Source organism: Rhinolophus sinicus, chromosome 12 (genome assembly GCF_057876585.1).
Source record: "Rhinolophus sinicus isolate RSI-liver-muscle chromosome 12, RSI-T2T, whole genome shotgun sequence".
Taxonomy (NCBI): domain Eukaryota; kingdom Metazoa; phylum Chordata; class Mammalia; order Chiroptera; family Rhinolophidae; genus Rhinolophus; species Rhinolophus sinicus.
Window position 1 is genome coordinate 29711178 of NC_142512.1, and position 19109 is coordinate 29730286.

A 19109-nucleotide genomic window follows, 5' to 3' on the forward strand; every position below is an offset into this window, starting at 1 on the left:
CTGCTTCTACATTATGACAGATGAAGAGGTAAGAATGCCCCTGGGAAGTTCCTTCTGGCCTTCCTGTGGTCCCCTTAGCCAAGTCCCTGTCTTACCCTCTGCTGCAGAGAAGGCATGCGGGCGCTGAAATCCATCTAGCCTGTGTTCCACTTACCAAGCTGTGAACCTATGGGGCTGCATGTCCCCAGAGGGCAGTTTGCTTGAAGGTGCTATATGAGCTAGTTGCAGCACAGGAAAAAAAGAGTAGGCATCTTTTGGCAAATAATGACTCCTGCCAAGTGCTCTGTGGGAAGGCTGTCTGGGAAGCCATAGGTTGGATTGGTCTCCACTTGGCTCTCCCCTCTCCAGCCTAGGGCACTCCAGAAAGGGGACACTTTTCTGGGTTACACACTATTTGAGTCCTCACCTTGGAAAGCCACAAGGTGAACTCTGCTCTCGTCAGCCCTGTGTCCTGAATTTGGCAGTGTCCTGATTTCATAGTGCATTGTTCCCATAAGTACTTTAGTTCTTCTTGGCCCATGTTTGATAAGATAGTTCAAGTTCTTTCTGTCTCTTGTTATAGCTCTTTCATACCCAAAGCCTAGCATGGCCTCTAATGGGTCCCATCCATGGGCTAGCCCAGGTTGAACAATTGACTACAGATGGAAAACAAATGGTGGGGGGCAGGATAGCTCAGCTCAGATAACGGAACAGCTGCAGGGGAGGTGCCAGAAATGCGGCTGCCACCCCCTCTGCCATGGCTTCTTATCCAGCCCCGTGCCCTGAGCTCAGCTGTGGGTGGGAGCAGCTACTTTTAGAGATTATCTCCATGCAAGACAGTAAATCCTTCTCTTCCTCCTCCCCTTCTCTCTTCCTTCCTCCTCCTCTTACTCTCTTCCATAAACAGTTTTTAATCAGATGCCTAGCACTCTGCTAGGCACTATTGGGGAAAGCATTGAAGCCTCACAGCACCCACATTCTTTGGCCTTGAGAAATGTACCATCTGGATGGGGAGATAAGACATAGACAGGAAACATGTAAACAACAATATGAAGTAGTTTGTGCTCGAATGTCCAAATAAATGCACTAGACTGCATAGGTGGTCTTAGAGGAGAGTCTTAGGAGAGAGGGAATCAGCAGGGCATTTGGTGGGGTCAGGTTACCCCTTCTTCCCAAAGCCAGGGGGTATCTTAACAGCTAGCCTCTTACTCACCCCTTGTTGCAAATCTATACCTTTGGGAAGGGGTTAGTATTTCCCCTATTTCAGGATATGATGTTTTTGACCGAGCAAGTTCCTCCCTATTCTCCCCCACCTCACCCCCTTTGTACATCTTGTTTTAGTTTAGGAAGTCAAACGCCTTGGCAGCAGGACAGCTCCTTCCCAAAATAGCTCTTATCCTGTCTCGATAATTGCAGCTCTCCAGCCCTGTTCAGTAGCAGAGCTTCTCCCCAGAAACAGGGGAGACAAGCCTCACAGGCGGCTGGGCCTGCTGGTCTTTCCTGGCTCTCTGGAGGTGTAATGGCATGGACATGGGCCAGGTACTGTCCTCACAGTGAGAGAGCTGGGCCTCCCCCAGGCCGCAGGGCCCACAGACGGTCCCAGGATGGAGACTGTGGTGCTGGTGTCCAAGGCTTCTGGTTCCGCGAAGCTGGGAATGGTTGACTGTAGAGTCTGTTCCAGATTCCATTCCCATCAGGAATTCTCTGGTGGCTCAGCCACAGTGCCTGGCTTGTGGACGGCAGCATGTTTGTTGCTGAGCTTCACAAGCCATTCTAGGTCTGCAGCTGGGAATGGAGCCCCGGTCAGCCCATCTCTCTGTTGTCAGTCTCCTCCCAAGCGGCATCTCAAGGCCCTTTTGTCTAAGGACCTCCCGCTCCTTAGCGGAACAGATGGACAGATGCTTCTCATCCTTGAATTTGGACTTAAGGGCTGGAGTTTCTGCAGAGGAGGTTATGCTGGACTGAGAGAGAAACACAGTCTTGATATTTTTTTTGGGTTTGTTTTTTGTTTTCTTTGTATCGTAAGTAGCAGAAGCTCAACAGGAAGGTCCTAGGGGTGACCTTTGGGGTCAGCAGGGTCTGTCTTCTCACACAGCCCTGGGAAGTTCTATGGAATAAAACAGCTCTTGATGGGAGGGGCTATAACACCCATGATAGGGTGGGGCTGACCTGGCCCCAAGATCCTGTATCCTCAAGGCACCCAACCGCCTTGCCCTCGGATGTGACTTCTCAGGCTGTCAGTGGACATGGTTGTTTACTCCCTACTATATCTGTCAATTATGCAAGAAACCAACTGGAAAAGTAGGCCAAGAACCAGAGGAGGCTGTCTCCGTGACACCTGAGGCAGACTTCAGTGTCTTTAGGATGACATGTCATTTGGCCCCTTGGGAATGGTATGTCCAGCCTCCTGTTGGCTCCTGAGCCACGGGGATGATTTGTTCAGGAAGACTTCCTTGACAAAGAAACGTCCAGAGCCCAGGAGGAAGGCAGCCAGGCTCTGCATTCATGGGGATGTTAGCAGAGTCCTAGGATGTGAGCTGTTGGAAAGGAACCCTGGAACCATCTTTCCCACTCTGCTGATTTTCTCTTGCTTTGTACAGAGGCTCATAGTTGAGAGGAAAGGGAACTGTTGAAGGAATGGAGCAGAGCTGCTGAAAATGGGGCAGGGCACCTCAGGAGGCTTTTCATAGCAATTTAACCCTCATTACACAGCTTCTTTTCCTGTCAGATGGTACTTTGTTCATCTCCAACTACCACGGGCAGCCACATCCAGAGCAGGATGGGAGGCTCATGACCTCTGGCCCAGACTTGCTGTTTTGGGGACAGGCTAGGTAGGTAACCAACTCATCAGGGTTTGCCCAGCTCTGTTCTGGGTATTGAAAGTCCTGCCTCCTGAGAACCCCGTCGTCCTGGGCAAACCAGGACAATTTGGCAGCCCAGGACATGCTGGGGTACGGAATGCTTCAGCAAGAGCCACTGGAAGCACGGAGCAGAGGGGTGATGTCCTGCCTGTGCTGTGAGCCTGGGCAGGCTGCTGCCTCTGCCTGTGAAGCAGGGGCAGGAAAAGGCAACACCTCTTCACAGGCTTGATGGGAGTCCGGAGGCCAGAATCCCTTCATTTGTTTCTTTCTGTCCAGAATGATCCCACATCGGGAAGAACCTGGCACATTTATTTTGGACTTTCTGGTATTTCCAGAAGCGACTTGGTTCTCTGCCTGGAACCCATCTCCAACATTATATGTCTCTGTCAGAGTAGTTTTGTGGTGTTTGAAATGGTGGGTTTTTCAAGTAAGAGGAGAAACAGTGGGCCTGGGTAGATGAGGGAGCTTGGCTTCAGAAGGTGCATATTTGGGGGAGGAAGCAAATCTATAACACAGAAGCCACCCTGACAGCTGCTCAGCCAGAGGGAGGCTGTCCTGAGTGACAGAAATGACCATGTTTCTTCACCCTTCTCTGCTCAGCTGCCTTTGGCCCAGCTGCCCTGAGGGGAGAAGCACGAGACAGCTGCACCTTGGGGGCTGAATAAAGGCCTGGAGGAGGGGGACAGAATGTGAGGCAGTTCCTGAGAGAAGCTCAGGCTCTGGCGCTGGAGGTGAGAGGGCTGGGTCAGCCAGTCATTTCCTTGGTACACCCACCACAGGCAAAGCCATTGAGCTCCAGAAGTCTCCACAGTGGCTGTTTTGGGGAATTAGGCCCAGTAAGTCTGAAACCAAGACTAGTTTTCTGAGATGGAGTGGTGTCTAGCTGTAGAAGCTGACTCCATAGTTGGTAGCAGCATGGACAGTCCCATGTCACTTTAGTCTAAGGCTCTTCTCCCGTTCCCATTGCTGGACACCCATTACACGTGCACATGCCTAATTCTTTGGAGGGAAGGCATTTGAAATGGTCACAGTTGACAGTTGCTGGTTTGATGTGGATAATTTTCTCAGTAACTGAAATAATAAGCAACCACTCATTTTAGTGATTATACCATGCTAACTGTGTTACCTTAGCACCCCAGAGGTGGACTTTTTCCTCCCTACTTCATGAGGAAACAGGCTCAGAGCTGGCTCATCAAAGCTGGGAGTACGTTAGGGAGCATGTTGCCCCGGGGATTCAGGTGTGACATAGAAACTCTTCTGTAGCCATATATGTGCCGGGAACATAACTTCTCAATATTTCAGCAGCACTTTTAGATATCAAGAATGGTGGAGGGAAAGGTTTTAGTGAGGGTGACCTCTGTGTCTTTGCATATGAACCGTGAAGCTCAGTGTTGGGTGTGAGCTGCTAAGCAGCCAAAATGAAGGGCAACAAAGCAAGAGCCTCAAGGCTTGCCTGTGCTTCAAAATCAGAGTGGAAAACTAATCAGTGAATCCTTTATGTCAGTCCGTATTGACCAGACATCTCCTGGGGGCAGAGGCCTGGCCACTCACCCAGGCAGACATCACATCACATGTTCACTGAATTGAAGTAAGTAGAAGTTAGAAGACATACTTCCTGTCCTTGAGAGGCTTGTGGTTAATTGGGGAGAGAAAAGTATGCAGATAGGTCATTTGAAAGGGTATAGACATCAAAGACCAAACAAAGTCCATTGAAATGAGTGAGCAAAACTTCTGGCTTGGAGGCAGTTGGAGTGTAAAGGCAAGGGGGAGATAAATTTCAGCTCAGAGTATAATGACCTTGGTGACCAAAGATGGAAGGGCAGTTGTTAGAGTTAGTGAGTATTTGGCCATGGGAGGTATTTAAGCAGAGGCTGGGAGGGCAGGGGTGGTGTCTTGAAGGGGGTTCGACTCCAGTGGGTAATGGCATTGGGAGGTATGTAAGTCCTTTCCATCGCTGAGCTCCTGTGCCCTGCCCTGCTGCAGAGAGGGTGTTTGAAGGCCCCTCTGGTTGGCATCTAGCATCCTGCCAGCTCCGGAACTGCAACCATTCAGCAAGTGCCAGGAAACACACTGCTCCCTGGCCTTTCCACCCACATCTCACACCTGCTGCAGGATCCTGGAACACTGAGGAACAGTAGGGAGAGGAGTAGGGCTTAGGGTATTTTGGTTTCTTGCCTCTGCACAGACCTTGCTGGACAGACTGGCTAAGGTTTCCTTGAAAGAAGCAACCCAGTGATAGCCTTCTGGCCCCATCAGGACTCTCTGACCATGTCATCAGTGACTCATCACCTCTGGGGGAAAAGAGGTACAATTAGTTCTTGCATCACTTAAGGGAAACTCTGCTACTGAGAAGCAAAAGTGGCCTTTGTGAGTCATGCAGATCTGAAACCCTGATTTCCTATGGTAATCATTCTTTATACTTGGCTTTGAACCTGGGCCCTAGCTTGGCCCAGGTGTAGCATCCTTGTTTAGCTCTGTACCACACACCCTTCACCAATGGATGGGCAAGAATGATCCAGTGGAGCTGGCCAGGAGGTTTTTCATACACACCATGGTGAGGGAGCCCAGGACAGCAGGATGGAGCTCTGATTGCTGGTCTGAGTTTCCCAAAGAGTTACCCTCTGTGCCAAGCTAAGTGCCCACTCCCTAGACCTTTGGCTCAAATACCCCACCCCAGCAGTGCCTGGGAAACTGTGCTCTAGTCAAGGACATCAATGGCTGATGGGATGTTGGGTTTCAAGGGAGAACCAGAGCTCCAAGAGCCAAGAAGCACTGATGCAAGGTTGGCCAGGCCAGTCGATGGCGGGAGGTGGGGGAAAGTGCTCAGTGGTCAGTGACTCACACAAGGGCAGCTGTATTTTGACCCTACTTCTGATCAGGTGTCAGACTCTTATCTGCACCAACACAGAACATGAGAGCTGGAGTTGGGGTGGTGGGGGAGTCCAGTCCTCTCTTTCAGCAGGGGAAACAGAGGCCCAGGGAAGGGAAGGGACTTTGCAGCAGTATGATAATCACCAAAGCTGACATGCGGACTATGCCCAGGCCATGTTCTCTCAGAGACCCTTGATGCTGCAGGGTTAGCCTGCAGGGCTTGTGCAGGTTGAAAGGCTCAGTCTGTCTGCAGCTTTTCTTTCACTCAGCATACCTCATGTTGGACCTGTGGTGCAGTGATGACAAAGGGATGAACCACCGAGACCCTAAGATTCTTGGCTTAGAGATAGATGAGTTCCCTGGTCCCAGGCCTCTCCTGGGGCCACACATCCCTCAAAGCAAGCTGGCACCAACGTGCTTCAGGACACAACAGGGCTTCCGGGGCCTGGGCAGCACATACCGAGTAGAGCTGAGAATCCAACGACAGCTGAGCAGCCTTCTGAGATGAGTCTGTATCCACACATGAACTGCAGCTGGAACTGGAGGGGGGAGGGATGTGATGATGTAGAAAACAAGGCTTGTGATGGGACCTCTCTTCCCTGACATAGGCTTTCTCTCCTGGGCCCAGCACCCACAGTGCAAGGCACGCAGACTGCTGGTGGAAACACCAAGAAGTATTCTTACGAGTGTGTGCATGAGTACTGGTGGCCTCCAGCTAGTTCCCCACAACGGGGCTTTGCGTAGCTCAAGTTTGACATCTGGGTCTGATGGCAACAGCTGCTGCTGCTGCTGCAGACTTCCAACAGCCATTGGTTTCTCTCTGAAGAAACTCCTTTATGTCTGTTTTCCTGAGTATAGCTTCAGATCTCCTGATCTACCCCAGGCCTTTTCCGGGAGACTTTCTCTACCTTCAGAGTTTCCCTCTCATTGGAGCCAAGCTGCTGGTCCTTAGCCTAGTTTAATCCTCTCATTTTCAGATGTGGAAACTGAGGCCCACAGAGGTGAAGTGAGGTCACCTAGCGAGAAAGCTTTATCATCATGAACTGATTTTTTTAAGCATCAACACCTTTCCATCCTCCAGCCCACCAATGCCAAATAACCAGAAACATCTCCAGTAGCCGCAGCGGGTTTTCGGAGCCTAATTTCATCTGCCAACCCAGCCCCCTCCACCCTTCCCTCCCTCTGGCGAGTTTTAGGGGATCCCAACCATGACCACAGGGTCACAGATCAGACTGAAATAGGGTAGGCATGCCTCTGGCCCTTTTACCAATAGAGACAGCCGTGCCTGTGGGCCTCAATCTTGTCCAAAGTGTATTCAGGCCAGGCAGCCTGCCCTGGGGAAGGACTTGGGAGTCAGGGAAGGGCATGCTTCTGGAAATTTCCACAGAAGCCTGACCAGCTCAGACCTGTGTTATCTAAGGAAATCCCCACCAACTCCTACCCCCTAAGCATCTTTCCCCAGACTGCTGCTGGCCTTTCTGAGCCTCTAATGCCTCTAAAGCTGCTGGGGGAACTGTCCCCAGCATCTCACCTAATTGCCCAGCATGGCCTGGAGCACGCCTGGGATGGCCTCTCCAGAGGCGCTCCCCACTTTCCTCGGCCCCATACAAGCATCCACTGCCCCGGAAAGGCCACTCAGCCTCTCCTTTCCACCTTTCCAGCAGATGATGCCTGGATAATTTATGCAGCAAATCCTCTTTAATCTTTAATCTAGGGCCCTGCACAAAGGAAACCTGTCTCTCCTTCATAGCTTGGGTGGAGGTAGAGAATGTCTGCCACTCCACCTTAGGAAGTGTGGAGGGGTTTGGACAATCAGTAACTTGGACATCAGTTCAGGTTCACTTGCCGCAAACCTCCGGACTGTCTGTCGGGGGTAGCTGCTGGTTTCTCTCCAACTCGTGGAGCAAATCCCCCTCTCCTTCCAAAGTCCTCTCCTGGGAATGCCAGGTGGGCCCGTTTTCTTTGGGGACTGGCTCAAGCCCCCATCGTGATGCATTGACCAAAGAGGTCACTCTCTAGGGGCTAAGGAAGAGCCAGGTGACAGTGCAGCCCTGACCTGAGCGCCTCTCCGCACCTTGCACCACCGGGGTTCGCGGACTTGAACGCTCGCCCCTAGGCTGGCCGCCTGGTTCCCCCGCCTCGGAGGTGCAGACCCCGCCTTGGGGCCGACTCGCCCCGCCCCCGCCGCCGGGCCACGCCCCCGGCCGGTCCGCGCTGGAGGCGGCGGGCTGGGGCCGGCGGTGCAGCGAGGTCCGCGCGCAGCTCTGGCCGCGGCTCCGTCAGGCGCTGTCCAGGCAGAGCCGGCCCTGCCCGGGCTGCAGCCATGGTAAGACGGTGGGGCGCGGGGCAGGGCCGGGGCGCGCAGGGCCTACCGCTCCCGGGCAGCTGGCGGGGACCTGCGGCGGTGCAGCTCGGGCTGTGCCGGGCGGGAGGCGCTGTCGCTGGCCGCGGGCACAGGCAAGCACTGCTCGTTCGCCGTTCCCTGGTTTCGGAGCGGGCCCCTACCCCCAGGATGCTGCCCGCGTTCTTGGACGATAGGGGTGGGTCTATGCTGGGGATTGGACGCCGGCCGATACGCTCAAGTTATGTTGGGGAGGGCGCGTCAGCGATGAGCGGAGTTGAGGGTCCCCGCCCTTGCTTGGATCAGCTGTTACCTGGGTCACCCCTCCTCACCCACCCACCCTGGGCTCAGGGGCCAGCCCTAACTTCCTCTGGAAAACACAGAGGAGGCCCACAAACTGCCTGCCTCCCCAAGAGGGATGGTGAGACGCTTGGGCCCTCCCTCCCACGGATTGGCAAGGGGCAGCTCCTAGGCCTTTCCTACAGTGCCCTCTGCCCAGGGAATCCTGAGAGAGGAAAGCCCAGCCCTCCATTCTGTTCCGTGGAATCAGCTATATCCCTCTGCTTCTGAGACAGGAGCCATGGGGGAGGCTTCCTTCTGCTGCATCCTACACCACCCCCCTCCCAAACCAGGTCCCTCTGCAGTGGTGGGGGGCAGGGGTGGTGGGGGGAAACTCATTCCTGCCACCTGCCTGTAGTGGAAGGAGAAAGAGTAATCCCAACCAGCTTCCCTGGAGGCCCCCAGGTAGGAAGTTTTGACGTTTGGCTGTGAGTGTCAGCTCTTCTGCCGTCGTTGTCTGCCACAAATATACTATGCCGGGTGTCAGGGCCTCCATGCCCCGTGCCAGCTTCTCCCAGTCTGGAAGTCCCCCAGCCTTTGTCCTCTGCCTTGAGAGGCATAGACTGTTTACAGTGGGAGGAGACCTGTGATCAGCCTGTGGGGCAGGACGTTGGCTGTGGGCAGCCTCCAGAAGGGAGCTCCCTGGACCCCATGAAATCAGAAGCTTCTGGGTCTGGAAAGGCCAACCGTTTGGGCTCTTGTCTCTCAAGCTGTGTCCAGGCTGAGGCCCAAGTCTTGGCCAGGAAGTCTTGGTGACCCTGTGACCTTCCCCAAAGGGGGATTCCTGGGAAAGGCCAAGTGGTGCCTCTCTTTATCCTTGCCTCCATCCTTCTCCCTACATGGGGATGGACAAACTGAATGTTCCAGGGGTGGAAGCCTGGGGGAGCATTGATTGTCTCCAGTGCCAAGCCCAACAGAGGCCAAGAGGGGCTTTTGCTGCCACACATTAAGTTCAGTTCAGCTGAGGTCTTGGTTTTTTCAACTTGGCTGAGGCCATCCTGTTCCTCTCTAATTAAAGACACCCCACCACCACCAGAGTCCTCACCCTCCGGCCTGCCCTCAAGCCAGCCCCGTCCTTAGGCTGACTTGCTCATGTCAAGCCAGACTCCTCTATGAGGGTCTCTTTATGAAAGAAGATCAGTGTCTCAGCTGCTTTGGAGATCAGTGGGGAGAGCTCCTCAGCCCAGGAGCCCCAGGGATGGGGGTGGGGGATTAATTTGTATGCAAAAAGAATGACAAGCCAACATTAATAACCATCCTGTGACTTGAGATGCATCTTCTCTCCTTAAGTTCAAAGCAGCATGAAGTTATCTGTCATCTGGGAGTGCTTTCTCTCCCCAGCCTTCCAGGGAGGCAAGGAAGGGCCATTCACAATTGGACATTAAGGCCTTGAAATTAAAACACTTCCAAATCACAAAGGGCATTTCTGGCCAAACCAGAAATGCTGGCCTCCTGACTCCTAGTCAAGTGCTCCATCTGTACACTCCCAGCCAGGCCCCTCAATTTGTCTTCCACCTAACTGGCAATTCTGGAGCCTCTGGGATGCCAGCCTTCTGTTGACCTGAACTTATGCCCCTCAGAGACCAAGCAGCTCGCCCACTGACCCTCTGGGAGCGATGGGGTGATGGAAGTGATACAGGTCCCCGTGAGTCAGAGGTCAGGTATCCTTATGTGGAAGGAGTCCCTCTGTGGCTGGGGCTCTCTGCAGGGAAATCTAGGGCAGATTTCTGAAGACAGTGGTGTTCTCTGCTGAGAGAACACAAAGGGACACTTGGGAAGAAAACTGGATCTGCTTCCATAAGAACCTGTGCCCAGGGGATTATAGGACACCCCACCCTACTTCAGTACTGCTTCAAGTTAGAGTGAAAGAGAGAGATTGGAATAGTTTGGGAGTGGAGTCTCCTGGGTGGCCAGCCCTATGTACTGATGGGCCAGGTCACCTTGGGGACAACTCACAACCCTCTGACAGGCCTTTGTGTTCTTGGGGGTTACAGGACAGGCCAAGTAGATCAAGAACCTGAGCTGCAGACAGACTTGGGAGGCTGGTGCTGTGCCCACCGGGGTAGGCAGCAGGCAGGAGTCATGGGCAGCCAATCAGAAGAGGAGGGGACTGCAGAGAAACTGAGTGATCCTGCTGCAGCTGAGCTGTCTTTGGAGGGTGGGAGCCAAGGGAAGGGGAGGAGGAGGGGGTGGGAAGGACATTCCACGGGCTTTTTTGGCCCCTGATGGAGACAGAGGGGTCAAATAGAAAGGGAAAGGAGCAAGCCAGGACTCGGGAATACAACAAGAGCATCAAGACCAGGCTGTTTCTGTGTGTGAGGAACTTTGCCTGGGAGATAAAATTAGACCTAGAGCTTGCCGACAGGGAGTCTGAAGCGTGGGACATGGACCGTTCACTGGGATGGCAAGGCAGTTCTGTCCCCGAGGACAGGAATGAAGCTGGGGTAAGGTGCTGCTCTGGGAGACGGGAGGACCTGACCTGCCTTCCTGCTGCCTTGGCTGGGATTGCGGCTCAAAGTCAGAAAATGATTTGGTCACTGGCAGTCTAGGGGGCAGGGAAGGACAGACAGGGGGTGAGGACCCTGGTGTCCCGATTTCTTGTCTAGAGCCCTTGTGGGCCCCTCAATGCTGATGAGCAGTCAAGGCCGGCAGAGAGAGTGGTGCTGGGTTCCTGGTGGCTCTGCTGGAAGAGTGTGGGGCAGGGGTCTCCATCAGTGCCTTCCCTTCTCCCTTCCCTGCTGCTCTTCTGCTCAGTGCCCCTGGGGAAGCCCACCCTTAGCCCAAACCCCCCAGACCAACTGCTGGGCCACTGTGGGGTTGTATAGAGGGGCAGGATTTCCTGGAATTCCCCAGACTCTAGCTGCCAGAAAACAAGACGTGCTCCCCCCAGCCCCATCCCTTCTCTATTGCCATAGAATTAATCATCCAAGCTGGGACATTTTTGAGAGTGAAAAGGGGCACAATCATTATGCTAGGACAGCAAGCATAAACTGGGGTGTATGGTTACCCCACTGGACCCCACGAATATTCTGAGTGAGAATAGCCTGTTAGGTCAGGCTTGCCTCAGGGCAGCCTCTTCTGGTCATTGAGCCCCCAGTTTTAGGCTAAAGGGCCTCCTTTCCTCCCCTGTCCAGGGAAGCCCTGGAGACTATGGCTATAAGCAGGTATGGGGACTTGAGAGGTGACAGCCTGGAAGTGGCTGTGAGAAGACTTTTCCCTCTAGCCTCCCCATCCCAACCCCTTTCCTCTGGCATAAACCTGGCAGTGTGCACGTCCATCTCCCTCAGTTCTTCCCTTTATAAAATGGGGACCTGCAGGAAGACAGTGGCCATCTTACCTCCCCCCACTCTGGCTGGGACTCCACGGTGGTCCGGGGTAGCCCCCACTGGTTTGGCCAATCCCCAGAGGGTGAGTCAGCCTCTAAAGCCGGCCCTTGTCCATTGTCTGGGGGTGGCACGCGGATATTGTGAGGCAGAGTTGAGCCCAGCACTGCCAGGCACTCCACAAAGGGGGCTGGCCCCCAAAGGAGACAGGAAGCTTTAGGGTCTAGAGCTGAGGGTGAGAGTGAGGGGAGCCGCATCTCTTCCAAGCTGGAAATGGGGTGGAACCGATGTCTACACAGAAGCCAGCCATTCTCTACCACCCCTGTGGTTCACAGTTCAAACCAGATCCCCTCCTGCACTGCCGGCTAAAGCCTAGCTCCAGAGGGGCCAAGGGACAACTGAGGGGTGCTTCCCCCTATGTGTCCCTCATAGATGGGGGCTGCCAGCCGCTCAGGAGGTCCAGTGTTCTCTCATCCACCTCACCTGGTCCCTCCCAGATCCCCTGCACCCACCTTTAGCATCCACTGGCCGGTTTACCCTTCTCCCTTGAGGCGCAGGCTCAGGCCCTGGTGTGGCTCAGTATCTGATACAAGGGAGGGTCAGGTCAGCTGTACACAGCTTGGCCAGTGAGCCCTGGGCAGTGAGCACTCCCGGGAGAGTCTGCACCGCAGTCCCAGAGCTCACTGACCTACAATGACAGGAGACATGGAGCCCCCTGCTGGTTCTTGATTTACCTGGATCTGGCAGCTCCCTTCTCCCCTCCCTTCTTCCCTCCAGCTCCACCACCTTCTGACTGACTGCACGCTCCTTGAATCCTGAGCCATTTTCTCCTCTCAGCTCTAATGCCTCTGTCTGACCCCATATTCAGTCTGACTTTTGGCTTTGAATGGTCCCCAGCCCCTGGCTGGACCAGACCCACAGGAAGTCAAGCCTCAACAAGCACCCTGTCAAAAGGGGGCATCAGGACTTCAGTGACTCTGTTCCCAAGAGCAGTTGCTAGGCTTTGGGCGCTGCCCAGGGCTGCTCCTGGAGCCTGGGCCTTTCCTGACATCGGGGTCCTGTGTGTGTGTGCAGGTGAGGGAGGGACGGTGAGCACTTCCTCTGGCTTGGCTGCTAGTGCAGTTTCTCTCCTTTCTAACCACAGGCGCTTTCCTCTCTCTCCCTCTCACCTTCTCCTGCCTTCTTCCTTCATTCTTCCCTTCCTGCCACCTACCCCACCCTACCCACCCATCCACCCCTAGATCAAGCGCTTCCAGGAGGAAACGGATGATTCAGAACTGAACAAGTTCATGAAGGATTTTCCAGGAAATGAGAGCTGCCACCAACCAGAGGCCAAAACCTGGGTGTCCAGGCCCCAAGTTCCGGAGCCGAGGCCTCAGGCCCCGGACCTCTACCAGGATGACTTGGAGTTCAGAACCCCCTCGTGGCCCCAGCCCTCTGACAGCCAGCAGTGCTTCTCTGCCTCAGCCCCTCTCAGCCCCGCAGCCCGGCCCCGCAGCCCATGGGGCAAGCTTGACCCCTATGATTCCTCTGAGGTAGAGCCTGCAGCCCTGCTCTCACCCTTCATTGGGCTGGTGCAGGGAGGGAGCACAGACAGTCTGAGTGTATGCGTGTGTGCCTGCGTCTGTCCTGTGTTGGCCACAGCTCTGTGGTGTCAGCCCCAGTGCATTGAAAACTGATAGTATCGGCAGGAGCAGGAACCCAGCTGGTCTGGCACTGCTCCTCTAAGGCCGGGCAAAGACCTGGGAGGGAGACAGAAAGCTGATGTTGGGTCCTGGAGCCCCTCCAACCTCTGGCTCTGACGCACTCTGCTTCCCTGTACCCTAGGATGACAAGGAGTATGTGGGCTTTGCAACTCTCCCCAATCAAGTTCACCGAAAGTCTGTGAAGAAAGGCTTTGACTTTACCCTCATGGTGGCAGGTAGCGCAGGGGCAGGGTGGGCTGGGCTGGGGCTGTTTCAGGTGGGAGTGCTATACATGCAGGGAAGGAGAAAGTAGCAAGTGGCTGTCCCTTTTTGCAAAATAGCCGGGAGACATGGGTGGCTGAAAGTACGGTATATGTGTGTGTGTTTGGGGGGTTGGATAAAGTGGTCTAAGGAACACTTCACCAACAGGCTTCTTGTATTTGCCTTTTCCTGTGTGGCCTTGGGCAATTTGTTAGCCTCTCTGGTCCTCATTCAAAAGAGAAGTCTGGATAAGCTGTTCTCTGTGCTTCCTTCCAACTCCAAAATGCTATTGTTTGGTTAGTCTCAAGGCAATTAGATAAGAAAGCAGCTTCTTTCACACCTTAAGTCTAGTGGGGTTGCCTCGTGGCTATAGATCTTATCTTCTGATTTGGTGCTTCTTTCCTCTCTTTCCTGTCAGGAGAGTCTGGCCTGGGGAAATCCACTCTTGTCAATAGCCTCTTCCTCACTGATCTGTACCGGGACCGAAAACTCCTCAGTGCTGAAGGTAAGGGAAGGAGGGGAGCATGAAGACTAGCAGGCTGACCTAACTTGGGAAATCAAACTCACTCCACAGGCTGGGGGATGGGGCCATCCTGGCATGAAGGAAACCATGGCTCCTAGAGACACTGACAGCGTCTCTATAGGCCTATCTAGCCTGGCAGCCCACCAGCCAGCTCCCTAAAGATTTGGGTGCCGAGGCAGGGCAGGAACCAGAATCCTGCCCTTTGAGTGAGTCTCTGACCCCCAAAGGATTCCAGGAATCCAAGAAAAAAGCCGGGAGCAGCAAAGAGGCTGGGGCCAGAGCCAACAGCCACCGGCATTTCCTGTGTTGGGAAATGTGCTCCTTGCTGGTTCCCAGAGCACAGGCCCCCAGGCAGCCTCGGGGTGGGAAGGGGGGCGGTGTGGATGAGGCAGTCTGGGCAGCCAAGCTGGTGGCGGTGGGCGGTTTGCCCTTGCCCTGGCCTCAGTTTCCTCCTTCTCCAGAGCGGATCATGCAAACTGTGGAGATCACTAAACATGCAGTGGACATAGAAGAGAAGGGTGTGAGGCTGCGGCTCACCATTGTGGACACACCAGGTTTCGGGGATGCAGTCAACAACACAGAGTGGTATGTCTGACCAAGCACCACCCCAGCTCCAGCCCCCTCCACCTCCCATTCCATATGCACACCCAGCTGCACAGATATAGCCAAAATTGTCAGGAGGAAGAAGTTTGTGACCTTGAGCATGCCACTGCCCCTGGTCGGACAGCTGCCTCCTCTGTAAGGTGAAAGGGAAAGGATTGGAATAGACGATCTTTAATGTTCCTTCTGACTTTGACCTGTAATTCTATAATGGGGGTGAGGGCAAAAGATAAGAAAGAAGAACCTCTAAAAAGCAAACACGTGAAAATGTAGCACAGGGCCTGACATATAGTAGGTGCTTAATAAATGTCACCATCCTCCCATTCCTTTCACCAGCAACATTTTAGGTGCCACAGACAAGTTTTATTACAGGGGTGAGAGTGTATGGAAGGAGGAGTGAAGGAGAGAAAGAAGAAGCAAAGGGGAGAAGTGAGTGGAACTTTGAACTCCAGGTACCCTCTAGGCTACCTGCCAAAGAAAAAGTGGCTTTGCTTTACCTCCCCCACCATCATCCCTGGATTTATTTTTTCTTTAGGAACTAGAGGGATGCTTAATCACACCTAAGTGAGTAGAGAGACACATGATAAAGACAGGATAAGAGGCGGTGCCTTTGATAAAGTTAGGCAGGGTGATGCTAAGACCCCTGGACTGAAAGTTCAAATCTTGATTCAGCATTTAGTACCTGCGTGATCTTGAGCAAATGACTGTATTCCTATTTCTTCAGTTGAAAAATACCAACCCTTACCATCTCACCCAGATGATCTAAAAATCGCCCAGAATGTGCACCGAAACCTATAAAGGGCTGTTTACATTACACTCATGAGTTTTAGCGCAATTGCAGGACCAGTGCAAAATAAAAATGTGGGGCCCCTTGTTCAAAGTTATTAAGAATTTCAAGATAACCACAGCAGAGAATCAAGCCAAGCGTGTGGGGCCTTCTGAGTGCGGGGCTCTGTGTGACTGCACAGGTTGCACGCCCATGCAGCTGACCCTGGATAATTGCCTCACAGACTAATCAGACCCCTACAGACCTTTCTGTGCTTTGAACAACCCCTATCACATGCTTTATCATTACAGCATGTGACTTTCAGCTCAGCACACTGGTTTATCTTCAGTTTCATAGTCTAAGCCTTGAGGGAAGGGCCATTTCCTAACATTCTTGCCGTAGCACTGTGCTGGTACATGGTACACGGTTTCCATAAATTTGATGGATTGTGGTGACAACCATGTCATCATCACCCTTCCGGCTATAGGAATATACCTCAGCAAACTGGGCTTGCCCTGAAACTCTGGCTCCATCCAGTACCTGGGTCCTACGGTCTGAGCCCCTCCAATCGATCTACTTACCTCTTACCTTCCATCATAATATTTCATTTGCCTGGCACTGCACATTTTACAGTGTTCCTCCACATATATTCATTTAGTCAACCATCAGGAATTTATGGAGCATATACTAGGTGTCCAGCCTGTGATAGACAATTTAAGGGATGCAGAACAAGTGTAAATGATCCTTGTCCCTAAGAGGTTTACAGTCTGGTGGCAGCAGGTGGGGGGGAGTGGGGAGCGATAGTTCTCTAACGTATGTCAATCAGGTAACAAGTTAGTAAATGGGTCAGGCAGTGCAGGGATAAACACACTGAGCTGGGACTCAGAAGGCCGGAGACTCGGGTGGGTAGAGATTTTGCTAGCGAAAATGATCTGGATTAAGTCTCCTAGCTGCTCTGCTTTAGCTTCTTCATGTAGAAAATGAGAGTGATGATGCTCAGAATGTCCACCTATCAGGTCACCTCTCAGTGAGGATTCAGCTAGATAAAAGAAGAGCAGAGGACTTGAAAATTGAGGGTGTTGAATTTATACACACACACACTCATACACACACCCAAACATGCATACATGTATGTAATATATGTATATATACATATATATTTAACTCTTTACTACAGTGACATTATATGTATAGTATAATATATATAATATATATTCAAGAACCTCAGTTTTCTTGTCTATCTACATATGCATGTATGTGTGTATTTATCTATCTTGGATATGGTCTTGAAGGATAGAGTGGGTTTGGAGAGGTAGAGAGAGGGTGGGGACGACATGAACAAACTCTGAGGTTGGACTGTGAACCTGAGTTAGGGTCCACTTGGCTTCCCCCAATTGGTGTTCACCTTGCTATTCTTATTGCTTTGTTTGGTTACCCGGGCTCTTTTCCTCTCATCAGATCTAGTATTTATTGAACTCTGCCTATGTGCTTAGTCTGGTTTTCTATCAGGACATGTGAGATGTACCCCTGTCCCACCCAGGTACCTCCCTGAAGATGTAGTGAAGCAAGCCGGGGAATAACAAAGTCCTGAAAACACTGCCCAGAGCAGGGGCTACTCTGCAGTCCCAGAGCTCACTGGGCAGCCCCCATTCCCACAGTTTCTCTGCTTGTCTGTCCCTGCCTCAGCTGGAAGCCTGTGGCAGAATACATCGACCAGCAGTTTGAGCAGTATTTCCGAGACGAGAGTGGCCTGAACCGCAAGAACATCCAAGACAACAGGGTGCACTGCTGCCTGTACTTCATCTCGCCCTTCGGCCACGGGTATGGTCCGAGCCACCGGGTGCTGCCAAGGGAACAGGCTGAGAGCACCAGGGGCAGGGCTGCCACTAGCAAGCAGGTGGTCACAGATTCCTGTTCCCCAGGCTCCGGCCACTGGACGTGGAATTCATGAAGGCCCTGCATCAGCGGGTCAACATCGTGCCTGTCTTGGCCAAGGCGGACACACTGACACCTCCTGAAGTGGAGCGCAAGAAACGCAAAGTGAGGGAAGCTGGTGGGCGGGAGGGGAGCAGGTGGGCTTCTGGAAAGGATGGAGTGTCCAGAACTGTGGGCCCCTCATGTGTTTGCCAGATCCGGGAGGAGATAGAGCGCTTTGGAATCAAGGTCTACCAGTTCCCAGACTGTGACTCTGATGAGGATGAGGACTTCAAATTACAGGACCAAGCCCTAAAGGTGGGGCCACCCCAGGGCACCCCTTTCCCATCTTGTTTCTTCTGGGTAGAAGAAAGAAGTAGAATTCTATATAAGGGTGGGCTATTGGGGTGGGAGAGGACCCTCGTTTCCTAGAGTGAAGTAGAGAAGATGAAAATATGCGTGGAAAGGAACAGGTGAGAATGGGGTTGTTGACAACAGACACCCCTAACTTCTTCCAGGAAAGCATCCCATTTGCTGTAATTGGCAGCAACACTGTGGTAGAGGCCAGAGGGCGGCGAGTTCGGGGCCGGCTCTACCCCTGGGGCATCGTGGAAGGTAAAGCACTGAGCTTCTGACCTGGTACCTCCTTGCCCTCAGTGGCTCTGCCCTTCTCATGCCCCCGGCTGACCCCTAGCCTTGCTATGCAGTGGAAAACCCAGGGCACTGCGACTTTGTGAAGCTGAGGACAATGCTAGTACGCACTCATATGCAAGACCTTAAGGATGTGACGCGGGAGACACATTATGAGAACTACCGGGCACAGTGCATCCAGAGCATGACCCGCCTGGTGGTGAAAGAACGAAATCGCAAGTATGGCCAAAAGCCAGGACAGAGCTGGCAGGGTTGGGATCCCAAGCTCAGCCTTGGGTGAGACCGAGCCCTTCCTTTGTTCTTCTACAAGCTCTGGGCTCAATGCACGCAGGTGCTGGGGTGCCCCTAGCCTTACCAACTCCCCTTTCCCCTCCCCCTCAGCAAACTGACTCGAGAGAGTGGTACCGACTTCCCCATCCCTGCTGTCCCACCAGGGACAGATCCAGAAACTGAGAGGCTGATCCGAGAGAAAGATGAGGAGGTGAGAGCAGTATGGGATGGTAGGGGTTGACAACCAGGGAGGGACCTGGGAGGTCCTCCGCTTGATTATAAACCTCAGTATCTCTTGGTTTGAGAATAGGAAGATCCCTGGCCCTGGTGCATCTGGGTCCTGGGTTGGTGGATTTGTGGTTCTATCCAGGGTTTCCATCACATCTCAGGGCTACCAAAGCCCGTGCTCAAGGAATTAGAGCTGGGGGTGGGGGGTACTTCCCTAAGACTATAGGACCTTGTGAAAGGCCCCATTTTGATGTATGTGCCTGTTCCAGCTGCGGCGGATGCAGGAGATGCTGCACAAAATCCAAAGACAGATGAAGGAGACCCATTAGCTGGCTTTCAGCCCTGGATATTTAAATTTCCTCCTCTTCGTCCTGCCCATGCCAGCCCTTCCCAGCACCAGTTCTGCTCAGGCCCCTGCAGCTACTGCCAATTCGCCTTACATCCTTGCTGCCTCCCCAGAGACTCAGAGGAAATAAAGTAACAAATCTGTAGGTGGC

At 53.1% G+C, this 19109-nt stretch overlaps 1 protein-coding gene across 4 annotated transcripts; it reads left to right on the forward strand.

The window, feature by feature from the left end:
- Window positions 1-7904: 7904 nt before the first annotated feature.
- On the forward strand, window positions 7905-19108 carry LOC109449760 (septin-4). 4 transcript variants are annotated; one of them, XM_019736333.3, is made up of 12 exons: window positions 10602-10835; window positions 12956-13249; window positions 13542-13635; window positions 14079-14165; window positions 14645-14768; window positions 17236-17370; window positions 17472-17589; window positions 17680-17781; window positions 17982-18078; window positions 18171-18333; window positions 18496-18595; window positions 18882-19108. In XM_019736333.3, exons 1-12 carry the CDS (start codon window positions 10617-10619, stop codon window positions 18939-18941), a joined length of 1593 nt encoding a protein of 530 aa, XP_019591892.3. In that variant the 5' UTR covers window positions 10602-10616; the 3' UTR covers window positions 18942-19108. The 4 variants fall into 4 exon arrangements, with proteins under 4 accessions (XP_074176559.1, XP_019591892.3, XP_019591895.3 ...); XM_074320457.2 differs by lacking the exon at window positions 10602-10835 and adding an exon at window positions 12612-12788; XM_074320458.1 differs by lacking the exons at window positions 10602-10835; window positions 12956-13249 and adding an exon at window positions 7905-8037.
- The last annotated feature ends 1 nt before the right edge of the window (window position 19109 follows it).